Raw genomic sequence first — 15,692 nt, 5'->3', positions numbered from 1 at the left:
AGCCATACGGGCGATCGTTCGCTGACTCTAAAGATTCTCCTACCTGAATATTTTTGGCCAACTCTCCAAGAGGATGTCGCTCGGACAGTAGCCACATGTCTGTCCTGCCAAAGGTATCACAACATCCCGCACTGACTCGCGGAGGAGATGAAGATATCCGCGGTGTCTTGCCCATTTGACCAATGTGGCATGGACATCATGGGACCGTTTCTCATGGCGACTGGTCAGCGGAGGTTCTTGCTCATCGCGGTGGACTACTTCTCAAAGTGGGCGTAGACTAGGGGTGATCGCGTATCGGGTTGGTTCGGTTATTAGGATAAAAGATTATCCGACTCTTCTAGATCAGATAATACAATATCAAGACCTACATCCGACCCTATATCCGGTGGTTATTATATATCAGATATCTGACGGATTGTCAATTATTTGGATATCCGACCCTATATCCAATGAAATATAAAATATAAATATAAAGCAATAAAAAATAAAATATTTTAAAATGATAATAGACATTACTCATTACACGTTGTAGTAGCTAATCGTCAATAGCTGCTACAACGTGTAGCAACTTATCTGCAGTAGCTACTACAACGTGTAACAGCTTATCCGTAGTAACTACTATAACGTGTAGCAACTTATCGACAGCAGTTGCTACAAGTAGGGGTGATCGCGGATCCGATTGGTTCGGTTATTGGGATAAAAAACTATCCGACCCTACTAGATCGGATAATGTATTATTAGGACCCTACATCCGGCCCTATATCCGGCGGATTTTTTTTCGATTCGGTTCGGGTCGATATAAGCGGGTTGGTCGGTTTGACGGGTTGAGTGCTCACCCCTAGTATAGGCTGAGCCACTGACAAAGATAAGTGAACATATAGTCATCAAATTCATTTGGTAGAACATCTTGTATCGATTCGGCATCCCTCACCGGCTCGTCTGGAATAATGGGAGGCAGTTCGCGAGTCGGAAGCTCAGGGAGTGGTGCGAAGGCTATGACATCCAGCATGTCTTCACCTCAGTGGCCTACCCTAAAGCAAAAGCCACAAACTGGGAGATCCTTAAAGGCTTACGAACTCCATTCGACCACGCCGGGGGTAGCTAGGTTGAAGAGCTCCCTAGTGTCTTGTGGGCACTTCGTACGACTCCAAAAGAGGCGACTGACGTAACACCATTCCAATTGGTGTACAGAGGAGAAGCGGTGATCCCCGTGGAGATGGGGGCAGAATCCGACCGAGTGCAACTCTACGACGAGGGAAACGTCGAGCGGAGGTTAATGGAGCTTGACTTGGTGGATGAAGTAAGGGATAAAGCTGTCGTTCAGCTAATGTTATACCAACAGCGGATAAGGTGAAACTATAACCAAAGGGTGATCTCGAGGTATTTCCAGGTCGGTGATATGGTCTTGAAGAGAATCAAGTCAGTCGGGGACATCACCAAGCTTAAGGCGCCATGAGTGGGACCTTACAAGGTTATATAGAAACTCCGCTCGGGGGCCTACTACTTGTAGGACGAATACGGAAGACGGCTCGAGCGGGCATGAAGCGTGAATCATCTCCAATCCTACAAGCCTAGGTGAGAGGTGCATGAGCAAATATAGATGTATTTGTGTATATGCCTTCTGGATGTAGGACAAATATGAATAAAAGCCAAAGTTTGCCAGACTCTTGAGCCGACCAACCAAGTTAAAAGTTGAGCGGCAATTATAAACCCTTGTCGTCATTAATGGTTGAGCGGCGACCTTAAACCCCAGTGTTCGTCAACGGTAGAGCGGCGACCTTAAACACCAATCTTCGTCAATGGTAGAGCGGTGACCTTAAACCCCCGTCTACGCCATTCAATGGTCAAACAGCTGCCTTAAACCCTTGTCGTCATCAACGGTTGAGCGACGACATTAAACCCTTGTCGTCATCAACGGTTGAGCGACAACCTTAAATCCTTGTCGTTATCAATGGTCGAGTGGTGACCTTAAACCCTCATCTACGACATTCAACGGTCGAGCGATGACCTTAAATCCTCGTCTACGCCATTCAACGGTCGAGCGACGACCTTAAAACCCTTGTCTACATCAACAGTCGAGCAGCGACTATAAACCCGGGACCGATGAAAAATGGCTCATCCAAGCAAATAATATGACGTCGATCGGTAGACCATGGAGCCACACTACGAAATATTTCGCTTCATGGTAAGTGGTTCACAGCCCTAACCACGAGCAGTAGTGCAATGAAACATCTAAAAATATGAAAAGGAAAAGCCGAATGACGCAGAACGAAGGATCAACATTAAATAAAAAGGTCCGTCGAACGAGCGACCATCCATTTGTTGGTCCCTTTGGAGGCCGGCAAGAGGGGAGGGGTGAATTGCCCTACAAAATTGAAACCAAAAACCCTTCTCGGATATTCAACTAACTTAAAAGAACTTGTAATTAAAACGGCAGAGACTAATTAAGACAGAAAATAGACACAGAGGAATTACTTGGTTTGCAATCAGAGGATTACTAATCCAAGGCAAAGAAGGCGCACTAATTGATTCTCCTCTGGGCGGAGTAGCCTCTTATAGCGTTGAAAGCATAGAGAGAAATAACACAAATGAAAGCACTGGATTACAAGTAGTTCGTTGTATTTAAGCTTCTAGACCAAGGCTATATTTATAGTCTTGGTCCGGGCGCCTGGAAGGGTTCCGGGCGCCCTGGGGGGGATAAACTTTATCCCCCAACGGTCGGATCGAGTCAAAACTCGATCCTGTTGAAAAGTCGATTCTGGGCGCCCGGAGCCCTAAGGTCAACATAAGTTGACTTTTCGACTCTGGTTCAACTCGTCTCAGTTCGGCTCATTTTGGTCCGGGTCTGTTCGCTCCAGCTCCGTTAGCTTGGGTGATCTCGACCTTCCGGAATAGGGCTCACCCGAACCCATGTTCCGGCCTTCTCCTCGAGCAGCCTTCCTTCCCGGTTTCTCATCCCTCGAGCGCCGCGCACGCTCTTCTCGTCCACCGGTGTACTCTTCCGCGGACACCTCGTCCCTCGGACGCACCGAGCCCGTCGGCTCTCTCCCGTGCCGTCCTTCTCGCTAGCCGCGTATTCCGCTCGACTTCCTGTGTTCCTAAGCTCCTGCACACTTAGACACAAGGGTTAAACAAACGCAGGACCTAACTTAACTTGTTTGATCACATCAAAACACCTTGGGGTTCCAACACCATTAATACTCACATAAAACTTACAAGCGAATAAGGACAATACAAAATTCACTCAAGCAAACTCACTCTAGATAATCCAAAGCATCGTCGAGCAGCGACTCAGTCAGCTTGTCCTGACTAATGACCTTGCTTGTCAGAGCAGTTGGGAGGTAGCCGCCTTCCTTCAGTCGGTCGAGCGTCCCGTCGAAAGCAAGGTTGAATAGACGGAGTGCCCGATCAACAACCTTGTCATTAAAGGCGTTCGAGTGGATGTAGGCCTACTTCATGAGCTCGAACCTACTAGACTTGACCCCTTGATATGTCGCCAGGGCCGATCGGGAGGCTTCCGGCTCTGCCTTCAACGCTGCCAGCTCTTCATCTTTCAAGGCGAGCTCTCCATCTTTCGCAATAAGCTGGGTCTTCGCGGCGGTTTGCTCGGCCGATCGTTCATCCCGCTCGGCCTTTAGTGTAGCCTCAGCCTCCATTAGGTTTTGAACCAGCACCCGAAACTCCTTATTTTTTATCTCTAAGTTCTCGATAGCCCAGAGCTTCCTAGTGTTGGCCAAGTTGAGCTTGGACTCAAAGGAGCTGACCTATTTATCAAGCCGAGCCAATTGTGTAGCCTGCTCGGCGCCTCTGCTTTTCTCCGCCTCCAGCTGCTTGGAGCTCCTACTTAGATCGACTCTTAATTGAGCTACCTCAGCATTCTTTTGCTCAACTGCACCTGAGAAGCCACTTCCTGGCTGCTCGGAGCGCGCATCTGCTTAACTTCTTGCTCCAAAAATGTGAGCTTTTGGCACATGACCAGACTCTCTATCCAATACTGCGAGGAAGTAGGAATTTATTAGAGTTGAGCGGTGATAAATAGGAACATGCAAGTAAAATACTTACCCCAGTGGACATTTGGGTATAACTGTCGGTGAGCGCCCCTAGAGGCATGACCGCCGCACTGGTTCGACCATCGGCCCATATCTGTGCGAGCAGTCCCTGGATAATTATTTGGTGCTCTGGGATTCGGGATTCAGCGTTGTCAGAGTCAAGCCACTCATCTGTGGGCAGATGAATGATCACCATTATATGGCGCCGGCCACTCGGAGCGGGCGGGGCTGAGGTTACTCTACCATTCGACTGGGACGCCGACACCGGTCGAATTCGAGACTTCTGAGCCTTTGGCAGAGGTGGAGGCGGTATGAAAGCGACCAATGGCGCACAAATTGTTCCTTGTGGCAGGCTAAACAAAGACGACGTCCGATCGGATGAAAGCAAAGTATGCGGGACGACCATCGCTTGCTCTGGCGTAGGTGTGGAGGTTTCGCCCTGCTCGTATGTAAGACGTGGGCTGGTCCTGTTTGGTGTCTGTGTAGCGGAGGTGGTAATCTCCGTGTGACGCCTCTTTCAGCTTATCAACGGCTCCTTGGAAGAAGCTGATTTCGAAGCCTTGTTGACCGGAATCACCGGAAGCCGTTCTGGAGGAGGATTTGCTACGCCAATCGCTTCACCACCAGCCGTACGACTGGCTACTCCTTCGCTCCCTTGAGTTGGGGCTCCTGTGCTCTCTCCGAGCGGATTCTCGTGGGAGCCGACCAGTTACAAGCCGCGACCCTCTAGCTCGACTACGGGCGTGACATTGATCTCTGCGTCCACTAGTTCGCTCTTGCTTGCTAAACACACCCTTAACATGATGTGGGTTGCAAAAAAGGAGAAAAAATCAGTTAGATTCAACTAAAGAGAAGAAGAGGAGCATACCTAAGCTGGATGGGAGCTTCGTGCGGATCGGGCTCAAGCAGAACACGTAGAGAATTCCCTCATGCAGCAACTTGTGGATATGGTACTTATGACCTACCAAGTGTGAAGCTATATGGAGGTAGTCTGGTCGGCTGTTGTACTTTTTGAGCGTCGGGGTGTTCGCCACTTCAAGCTACTAGCCGGTCGGGAAATCGAGCCACTCTGGAAAGCGAACGAAAAAATAATAGTTCTTCCAATGCTTATTGGAGGACGACATCTTATGGAAGAATACCAAGCCCACTTGGGCTTAGAATAGAAAGGTCCACGACTCGGACAATTTATGATAATAGAAGTAGTAGAAGAGCCGAGGGGGCAAAGGAATGTCGTGCAAGCATAAAAGGATAACGACCCCGCACAACAACCTAAAAGAGTTCGAGACTAATTAGTAGAGAGAAATATGAAAATATTTACACACGGCAGAAAAGAAATGGTGGACAGGAAACCGCAGACTGACAGTGAATTGATTCCTAAAGAAGCATACGAAATCGGGAGGCGGTTCGCTCGAATAGTCAAAAGTCGAAGGAAGAGTAATTTGATAATTGGACGAAATTTCGTAAACAACTCTCAAACTCTCAGCTTCACCGCCGTTGAACCTGGACTCGATGGAAGTATATCAGAGCCCAGGGACAACGACGGGGGGATGAGAGGAACTTGCCATCGAAAACAAAGATCGAAATGCAATGAAAAAATTTGATTGGAAGAAGGAAAAAGCTTACTGGAAAGATCACCGAAAAAAAATAGAAGAAACGAAATACCATTGGAAGCTCGAAGACAAAGACTCAAAGTGAGGAAGACGGTAACGCACATGAGGTTTATAAACCTCACGACCGATCGACCTCCGCAGTCTGATCCAGATTTACGTAAACCTAGAAGCAGATCCAAACGTTGAATTTGAAAAGGCGCACGTCGTGTCGTAATTGGATATCTGCTTGTCACATCAAGCGTGTGGCAGGGGGGGCAGTAAGGGACACGTGTCCTTCGATCACCGGATAACATTTAATGAACTTAATTAAAAAGGTATGGTCGCGTGCTTGGCCATAATTATCAGGGTTTTGCACGGTCTTTGAGAATTTGGATGATGTCAGCCACGACTATGCTCGCCCAAGGATGCACAAGGAAAGGAAGTTTAGCCGCCAAGTGTTGTTTCCCATCGTTCCGGCTGGCACAGGGGACTGGTAAGTGCTTCCCATCGTCGCGAGCGGTACAGAGGACGGGTCACAGGGCTGAACGTCTTAGGCACCATCCGCCCCAGCCATGCCCTGATAGATCTATAGGCACAACACAACCAATGAAGCCGAATGGCGTTGTCTTGTGGGCCAATCAACGATTAAGGACCGAGCACAGACCGATTGGACTTAGAAAATCTCCTAAGGCGCCAACTGTCCAATTAGTCATACTTACAGCCTCCTTCGACTAAAGGGGGAGGCTTGTGATGTGGTGATAAGGAAGAGCCTACCTGACATGAGTCAACTGCCACGGTGTAAGTCAAAGTTAAGGCGGTCAACACCATGGCTTAAGCTAGGCTGACCTGAGCGAGAAGTGACTACAGTAGCCGATCGGAGGAACCACTGTTTGATCGATCGTTTGAATGAATCAATGTCCGATCAGCCTGGTCGATAGGAGAGAGGGTTAAGCGGGCTACCCGTTCGGGGTATGACATTGACATTGTATGTATTAATAATGAACCGATAAAATAATAAAAGAGGAAAAGACAGATACTTAATAAGGGTAAGAGAAAATAAAAGACAACACTCCATCTATCATTGAATGCGAAGAAGTCAAGACAAATATGTCTTATGTTGATAATTAATATCATTAAACAGGAGAAGATGGAGGGTCACTAAGAAAGGTATAAAAGAGTATGCTAGGTACAAAAAAGATAAGATTCATCTCTATCTCTATTTTTTTCGATTTCCCTTCTTACTATTGTTTCTAACTTGAGTATCAAAAGGCCATCGCCAGAAATCTTTTCCTTGGTTTGATTTATTTTGTAGAGAGGAACGAGATCTTCATCTAGTCAATAGAATTATCAAATGAATTTAAGATTTAAAATTTTTATTATCTAGATGCTACTTCTATAACGTGTTTTAAGATTTTGAATTTAAGATTAGAATATTTCAATACTAATATATTAAAATAGCTTCTATAAATATTTTAAAGTTAGTTCTAGTGAAGTTTGAATAATTTTAATTAAATTAGTAAATAATTTTTTAATATTATATATTTTAAATTTTAAACTCATGTTAAATCCTTAAAATTATGATAATTTTTCATAGAACTCTAAGACGGATCAACCCATAGTGGAGTGGGTTGGTCCATGACGAGCCAATTATTTGGCGGGGTGGGGTGAGCTGACCTATCAACTTGGTGGGTTGAAAATTTTCAACCCAACCCAATCCAAGGCGGGTTACGGATTTGGCGGGTCAATCAACGGATCCATCATTTTTTTTTAGAAAAAAATTAAAAAATATTTCATATCTTCGATGTTTTAAGTTGGAAAGATTTTATCAATTAAATGTATCAATAAATATATAATATAAATAAATATAAACTAGTACTTATGTGAGAAGAAAAGTACTATTTTTATTTTAAAATTATAATAAAAAAATAATAAATTGACATAAACTTAATTCACATGAGTTTCTCAATTCACGGGTCAATCCAAGTCCGTTATGAGCCGACTCACATGGGTCATAGGCCTAGACGAGTCGATTCACGATGGACTTGAATTGATAAAATTTTAATTCAATTCATTTAAATTGTTTAACGGAGAGGATCAATCTGACGGGTCCAATTTAAATCGACAGCTTAGGTTTTTATAGGTTGTAGTATGTAAGTAGCTTTTACATTTGAGAATTTTTACCTGATATAAATTTTAAATTCATCTTAACTATATTTATATTGTAATAATTATTAATCCTAAATTCTAAAGTCAGAATACGGATGTTCCGATAAGGACATTAACATTACCATTAACGTATGAATATATTAATATATCTTTTTAATTTATAAATATTATTATATTTAAAAAATTACACATTAATACTACGATACAACTAAAAAGTATCATGCCAACTGAGTGGCGAATAAAGTCACGAGTAAACTCCCCGCTTCGTCGGCACGCACTCCTCCAACCTTCAAAAGAAACGACCGCATAATAATATAATATTCACAGAAACAGAAGGAATGGACAAGAAGGGCAGTTTTGTAAATTAAATTACAGATTACGATTGATGTCCAAGTGTCGGGTCACTGTTGGCATCCTGATCTCCTGGCAATTCATGGATCTACGCTTTCATTCCGATCCCCAGTGTTTAATTTAAAACACGTTGAATTTACATTTCCGCAAAGTTTGTCGGTTTAGACTTTAGAGCTGGTATAATAGAAAAGAAATATTAAATATTAAACACAAGTTTTTGAAACTAAAATAGTAAATATTTTTATCATGCCTATTTTAAGGTGAAGGAACCTGACGGGCCTGATGCTATAAAATGTTTTTATTAGCTATTAACATAACAGACGATTCAAAGTCAAACATCTTTTAATTATGTGATATCATTACGAACCAAGCTATTTATGAAGCTAGCTATATTTTTTTTTATAGATTAATTAAAAGTTTTGGATGAGGATAGAATTAGTGGAGTAGAATAACATGGTTTCCACGTAGATGATCAGTGACTACGTTAGACGCTGGAGGATAGAATTATGGATTCACGGATTTGTTAACTTTATACCATGGCAACATCTCTAACTTTATCTTCACGTGACCTTTTATTTTGCAGTGTTTAAAAATTAATTAGGAAGAAGAGGACAAAAAGAAGGTCCTACCGGGATTCGAACCCAGGTCGCTGGATTCAAAGTCCAGAGTGCTAACCACTACACCATAGAACCGTTTGCGAATGTTGATTTACTAAGATTATAGATATTTAAATTCTAGAGGAATGATTCTTCAATATACCACGTCAAAAATATAAGAACTTATTACTCTTCCTATTAAAAAAAAACCTTCCTATAATTTTTTTTTTTATAGTCTAACTCATATTATTAATTTTAAGATAAAAGAGTCACTACTCTTAAATTACAAACCTCAAACTTGGAATCCATAATAATTTGAGTTTTTTCTTCACCTTTTTTATTTCACAAATATCTCAAAGAGCTTCTAACTTCCCAATGCAGATGCCCTAAATGATGCCTAGTTTAAGATCGGTATGACTGTAAAACAACTGGAGAATTTCACAGCCTTTGGCAAAAAGCTAATTAATTGAGTTGAGAAGATTTTCTAGCCTGTGAAGGATCGGAGAAACCAAATAAGCATGTCAATCAGATAATAATAATAAAATAATTTAATAGGAACAATCTATGTGAATATTCTGTGGGAGTGTATAATGAAAACTACAAAGAAGCAATGACATGCATGCACCTACACATTTCCTCAAGAGCCTTCAATTCATCACTTGTTCAGAACTAGCTAGTTTCCAGCACTTGCCCTACAACAATATCCACCTGAAAATCACAGGTATTGACTCAGCTTCATGGTAAATGTAACACGATGCGAGGAATTGGATCACTATAGTCTAAGCAAGAGAGAAATACATCTGGTAGACTATATAGTCACATTTTTTCATTTCTTGTTTTTTGTGTATCAACAAAACAACTGAAAGAAGGGTGATCGATCAGGTTTTGTGGCTATTGGCTGTAGCGCTGTGACAGGGGATGGTGTGATAAAGCAAATAACATTGAATCAGATGATTGGTTTGGTCCTATCAGGTCAATCTGAAAGTGCTCGCGACAGATGATCATAAAATCCAGCATCTTATGTTTACATGTTCTAAAAGGTAAGAGATTTTTTTTTTCCGAGAACATACGTAACAGTAAGGATTTCCATCAGAAGAGTTAGATGATAAATGCACAGATGGACTAGCTTATAGTTGCTCAATACAGGGATAAGTCTCCTCCGCACAGGGTACAATTACGAGTCTTTAACCTCTGCTCGACTCCACCTACACTGACCACCCTTTTGAGGGAAAGGAGACATTTCATCTCACCTTCTGCAGAAGCACCACATTCTGGTAGAAACATACCGGCGACCATTGAACGATAATAAGATTTAAATTAAATGCCTACTAGGATACTTGACATATCAATTATCTAAATGTCTTATCCATATATAACTTAATGCAGTGCAAGATTTATGATAAACATCATCACTCGAACATGAAACAAGATGATATGTCGAAGCATTCTTCCCAGACAGCCTTATTTGATCTCTTAAAGACTAATTGAACCATTGTTTCATAGTTTATAAGCGCTTAACTAATGGCCCACATTATCAACAGAGATAGAATGTCAATACTTAAAGGACGTTGATGTGAGACTTCAAGGTAGTCTAACTCAAGTTGCTTGTGCGGTGCAATGTTCGGGTTCTGGTGCAACACGATGACCAGACAAGGAGGCATGCTTATCATCCAATCCCCAAATCGCATCAGCCTTAATGTCATCCTTCATCATCAACTTGGAGAACTCCTCGTAGTTGTATTGCGTTTTACTCTTTCCTCCGTAATCTTCAGGTAGCACCTCAGGTTCAAAGTTCTTTGTGAAGAGTGTCACACTTTCCTCGTTCTTTAGGTACACAAACTTCACTTTCTGAAATGTTTTGGGGTCCAAGAAATATTTGACTATCTGTGTGTGCAGAAACACAATTGTTAGATATCACCGTACCAAAGAGTAGGCAAATTAAGGAGGCTCGGACCTTCCAAAATGTTTCGAAAATTCTAGGAGGGTTATACAAGTAAGCAGCTCCGAGCCTCTCAGGGTAGTGGCTCTGCAAAATGTGTGCTGTTTCTCGAGCAGTCCGAATAGGGACTGAGTTGGTCAATGACCATCCAGTAAAGTCTATTAACCAAATCATTTGCTTTTGGTCCTCGGATAAGTTGATGATGGCATTCTCTAGGAGATACACCAGATGCCTGAGTTGATTGTCTTGCGACGATGTGTTCTGCAACAACCACAGTTATATACAATATCTACATGAATGTGTGCTCACATAAGTGATATGTTCAATGACGCACTTGTTTCCCTGGTCTCAGTACAAGTACAGTTCGCCCATCTCGGTCATGGAAATCTGCTCGATACACTTTCCCAGTTTCACCTTCTCTGGCAATTTCATGCTGAAATAACCGGTAAGACAGCGAGAAAACTGTACTTCTGCAAATATTTGTCAAACTAGCAGAAGTTTAGCTCACCCAACGAATTTCTTCAGGTTTGTAAGTTGCTCTCCACTTGAGTGTATCTTGCAACATTTTCTTCGCCTTATCAACATTCCAGTTCCTAGCTTCCAAGTATCTCGCCAGACATAAATCGTCGCAGAACATGGAAGCCCGCCCTGACAAGGGTCCAATTGCTGCACGGAGATCTTTAATCTGTTGTTTGATTGGGAACAGCATAGAAAATTAGGAAAAGAACAGCTTAAATGACTTCCTGAAATTGTCCATTTGCATTCAATTTCATATGAAAGTGGCCTTCAAGTTGGTTGGAAAAGTAATAATTTAAAATTTGTGCCACTGTTGATAAGTAACAGATTTTTTTGGTTGGAAAAGTAATTGAAGTAGTTGGTGATGATTGACCTGATTTGCCAAGCAGCTGTATTTCATTAAATTCAATCCAAATGTCAACATTGGCACCAAATACAAGAAAGTTCAACTTATGAGTTGCGACATGTTACCTAATAGACCAATAAACTTCAGTCTTGCATGAAAAACTTATGCACTGATAAAGTATTATATCTAAGAGATATCCTAAGACAATGACCTTATGGTATGTACTATTTATTGAATAAATAAAGATTCACTATTTGAGTATACATATTTTATGTATATGATTGAATCTTAAACTCACTTAATGAATGTCCGCTATATGATTCATAGCATGAGAGAACTTATGATTGGATACTAGTGAGCATCTCAACATGTTAATTATGAATGCTCGGGCATCATCGATTATGTGAGACTAGCATGGTTATACTCCTTGGCAACCACGCAACCCTGTTCCTCACTGGCTAAAGACATTGAGATGTCGAGAGTTAAATGTGAATGCTAGTTATGGTAACTAGTTTATTGGAATGATCTGTAAAACTTCATATGGTTCTCTACATATATGGATATGTCAATGAAGCTCTTACTGTAGCTCGTGTCCGAAGGTGTTTGGATAGCCAATAGACCCCTTTGTTCCGCCGCCATCACCCAACAAATACTCTTAACTTTAATCCACTTGTCATTCACCAAAAATTGAGTTAGATCATTAGTGCAAATTGCACCAACAACAACCCTTTTGTTCCGCCACCATCACCCAACCCGATGTCGGCAGCCCCGCCGTTGGGCCTCTTGGCCACCACCATCCACCTGACGAGGTTGTGACCCCACCGGAAGCCCCCGCAGCCGCCCAAGGTGCTGTTACCCTTCCTGTCCGCATGCGCTGCCGCCCAACAGCCGGCTCTGCCGGCTGTGGTTATGTCACCGACCTTGATTGCTTGCTGCCAGCCAAGAGGTCACCACCAGCAGTAACTCCACACTGACCAAACAACAAAGATTGTTGCCGATTCTAGGTGTCAACTCTGGTGTCACTTTCGCCGAGGTCTCTTTCTGTTTGGTGTCAACTGGTTGCGTATGCCGCTAGGCACCAAACTTGGTCTTCAAACCCAAGGCTAGTACCTTTCACAAAGGCGGAACTTTGGGTAGTACCTTTCACAAAGACGGAACTCGTGACTTCCGAAGTTGTCTCAAAGATTGCTTGGCGTGGACACGAATAGAGGCAAGGTTTCTATAGTGTTGCTTGGTTGATGCAATTTCCACTCCACGTCATCCGCCAGTTATAACCGGTTTAAATTTATTTTCATAAAATTTTGTTTTATGATCATGTTTATCCCCGTATACATGTGGTGCGTGTGATGTAAGTATTTAGAATTATTATACTGTTTTTGTGTTCCATTGTGTACGTTTGCGAAATATGTTTTAGCACACAACTCATCGGGTTATCCGACATGAAGAGGATAACTGAGTAACTATTATTTGGAGTTAAACATTTTGATCTAGAGATTCTAGACTCGGCTTTTTGACCTAGTGGTTAAACCTGCCAAATTAATATTAATTCTTTCATGTTTGGGCCAGTTTAATGCCAATTGTCACAACCCAAACATGAAAAAAAAGGGTGCACGAAGCTACCGCCATGCGGGGTTTGGGGAAGGATCCATTGTATGCAGCCTTACTCTGCTTTTTGCAAGAGACTGTTTCCAAGGTTCGGGAATCTTGGAAACAACCTCTTGCAAAAAGCAGAGTAAGGCTGCATACAATGGATCCTTCCCCAGACCCCGCATGGCGGTAGCTTCGTACACCGGGCTGCCCTTTTTTTTTTCATGTTTGGGTTGTGACAATTGGCATTAAACTGGCCCTAATCTTAAACATGGTGTGGTGTGTAAGAGGTGCATGTGTACTACTGGTCTAACACTTTGGACCATACACTGCCTTAAGAATGATTTTGAAGTATGAATTGAACTTCAGTTATTGACTGGGAGACTATAACACCTCAGTTTAATCTTACATGGTGTGTTAATAGATTGATCACGATGTTTCATAAACTTAATGAGTAAGCTAATATTGACTTGGGCTTAAGCATTTTAAGTGTATGGTTGGACTTGATAAATTACTGTATTAATTCTCTTATCTAATTGGATTGTGGCATGAGTATTCATATCTAACTATATGTTACCTATACAATCACTGTCAAACCAGATAATTGTATCATCATTTGTAGTATATGAAGATGATGGAACAGACACATGAAACCAATATATATACATATCACAAATAAAAAGACGATAAGCAGATAAAAATATCACAAATAATATGATGATAACGTTGCAGATAAGTGCACAAAACAATAATCGGATCTGTTAGATCTGCCTACCTTTTGTTCTTTGATAGCCTCATCATCTTTCTCTTTATGCGAATTCCGCATTCTTCTGAAATATGAACCTGACGAGGAGATGATTAATCACACTACTGTTGAGAATATCTGTATCAATTGGCAGTGTATAACTTCTACATTTTCTCTAGCGCATAACAAAACAACAATCCCTTGCTTGATGATGAAGATCATATTCAATCACCGGAAGATTGTTCAGAATTCTTCTCAGTATATAGATGCAAAGATCCACGTATCCAACCCAAAAGGGCAGGCTAAACAGATTAACATATGCATATTCCTCTATTCCAAATAGTTAAGACTCATGGTTTATTATTTTTGTTGTTCTGCACAAGCACAGAAAAGAAAAACAAATGACTAAAGCGTTGAAAGCAATAGCATGTGGAGCAAGTGTGACAGTTTCTCCTTTAGCATTTGTCCCACGGAAAGTTTCTCAAATAAGGAAAAAGAGGTTAAGATAGGATGGAAATGTATTGAGAATCCATTTATTGCAAGTACAATGCTTTCCTAAATTTCCTCCTTAACCGTAGTCTCCACCTTCACTGCTTTCCCCACATCCTCATCAGCTTCACCTTCCTCCTTTACAAGCAGGCAAAGGGGGGAAAAAAATCTTTGCATCTCATCAAATAAAATAAAAAGAATAATATAAATATTTTTAAAAACTATATTCTAGACAGATAAATTGTTTCGCTTCAAATAAAATCAACCATCAAGTTGAAGTTTATTCCAGTGAACATTCCACAAAGATCTACTTTTCTCTAGAATCATCAGTCGTTATTGTTTCAGAACTATGGATAAGTAAGCATATCAAACCCCGTTCATGGATTCTGCGATCAAGAAAGAAGCCACAAAAGTTCTGCTCGAAATTTTCAGATTCTAGATACAACTATGAATCAGGACAGAAGATCAAGGAAAACAAACTTCAAAATAGAACAACCGACGGCAAGCGTTGCTATCGAGGTAAAAGAAAGGGATGAGGAAAACAATAAATCAAACGAAAACAGGAACGGATCTTGTAAAGGCAAAATCACACGATCACGACAGAAATCACATGATCTACTCCACTGCACTCGAAATCACACGATCACCACAGAAATCAAGAGTCAACACACCAAATCTATCCTAACGCAGCAGACCTTAGACCCCCACTTAAGACCGGACCGAGCAAAATCCACACAGGCTAATCGAGTAAAATGACTAGCAACTAAAAGGGGAGAAGGGCTACAGAACAAGAGAGCGGGAAGCCTTACCTGGACGACGACGACGAAGAGGGAGATGGGATCGGGAATAGATTCTTCCGCAGGGGCGTCGTCTTCTTCTCTGCTCACGAGTCGGCGCAGAGAACAGAAAGAAAGCAGAAAACCACACAAGAGGATGTCGGTGTCCATGATAATTTTATATTAGGAATGGGTAAAATAGTAAATTTGGTCGATGGGCAAATCACCGTCGATGGACGACTCTCAGCTGCCAAAGTGTGAACCAGCTGCATCCTTAGTCAATAAGCGGAATCAACTCACACGACTTGCTACAAAAGTGTAAACAAATTGTCTAATGAGAAAAAAAATATTCTACGTTTTTTTGTTTGAAAGTAAGTTGCAAGTATCGTCAGGTAGATCGGGCCAATGGGTTTTTCTTAAAAAGGAAAAATAATACATTTTAGCCCATCAACTCATCGAGTATTAGCCATTTCACTTGGCCTTCTAAATTTTAAAGGGCAAAATTTAAAGGACGTTTCTGTTTTATCGCCAAAGAATAGTCTA

General features: G+C 41.8%; 1 protein-coding gene and 1 non-coding gene across 2 annotated transcripts; both read right to left on the bottom strand.

The window, feature by feature from the left end:
• Positions 1-8,775: 8,775 nt before the first annotated feature.
• TRNAQ-UUG lies at positions 8,776-8,847 on the bottom strand. Its single transcript has one exon. It is a non-coding gene; the product is annotated as a tRNA-Gln (tRNA).
• A 1,253-nt stretch (positions 8,848-10,100) lies between these two features.
• Positions 10,101-15,312, bottom strand: LOC122056011 (phosphatidylinositol transfer protein 3-like). Its single transcript, XM_042617744.1, has 6 exons — positions 15,183-15,312; positions 13,915-13,982; positions 11,199-11,375; positions 11,025-11,123; positions 10,706-10,951; positions 10,101-10,635 (listed from the first exon to the last, which is right to left on the bottom strand). The coding sequence occupies exons 2-6, from the start codon at positions 13,963-13,965 to the stop codon at positions 10,348-10,350; spliced, it is 861 nt and encodes a 286-aa protein (XP_042473678.1). The 5' UTR covers positions 13,966-13,982; positions 15,183-15,312; the 3' UTR covers positions 10,101-10,347.
• Positions 15,313-15,692: the final 380 nt, after the last annotated feature.

This window comes from Zingiber officinale, chromosome 3B (assembly GCF_018446385.1).
Source record: "Zingiber officinale cultivar Zhangliang chromosome 3B, Zo_v1.1, whole genome shotgun sequence".
Taxonomy (NCBI): domain Eukaryota; kingdom Viridiplantae; phylum Streptophyta; class Magnoliopsida; order Zingiberales; family Zingiberaceae; genus Zingiber; species Zingiber officinale.
Note: the sequence above shows the minus strand (reverse complement) of the source record. Positions and strands in the feature narration are given on the sequence as shown.

What these genes read in the sequence shown, in the direction of transcription:
- LOC122056011 (XM_042617744.1), bottom strand. Translation starts at nt 13,965, where the DNA reads ATGCGGAATTCGCATAAAGAGAAAGATGATGAGGCTATCAAAGAACAA. An exon ending in AACCTGAAGAAATTCGTTGG is followed by an intron (nt 11,124 to 11,198) that starts GTGAGCTAAACT and finishes CGGTTATTTCAG; the next exon opens with CATGAAATTGCCAGAGAAGG. An exon ending in TACTGAGACCAGGGAAACAA is followed by an intron (nt 10,952 to 11,024) that starts GTGCGTCATTGA and finishes TGGTTGTTGCAG; the next exon opens with AACACATCGTCGCAAGACAA.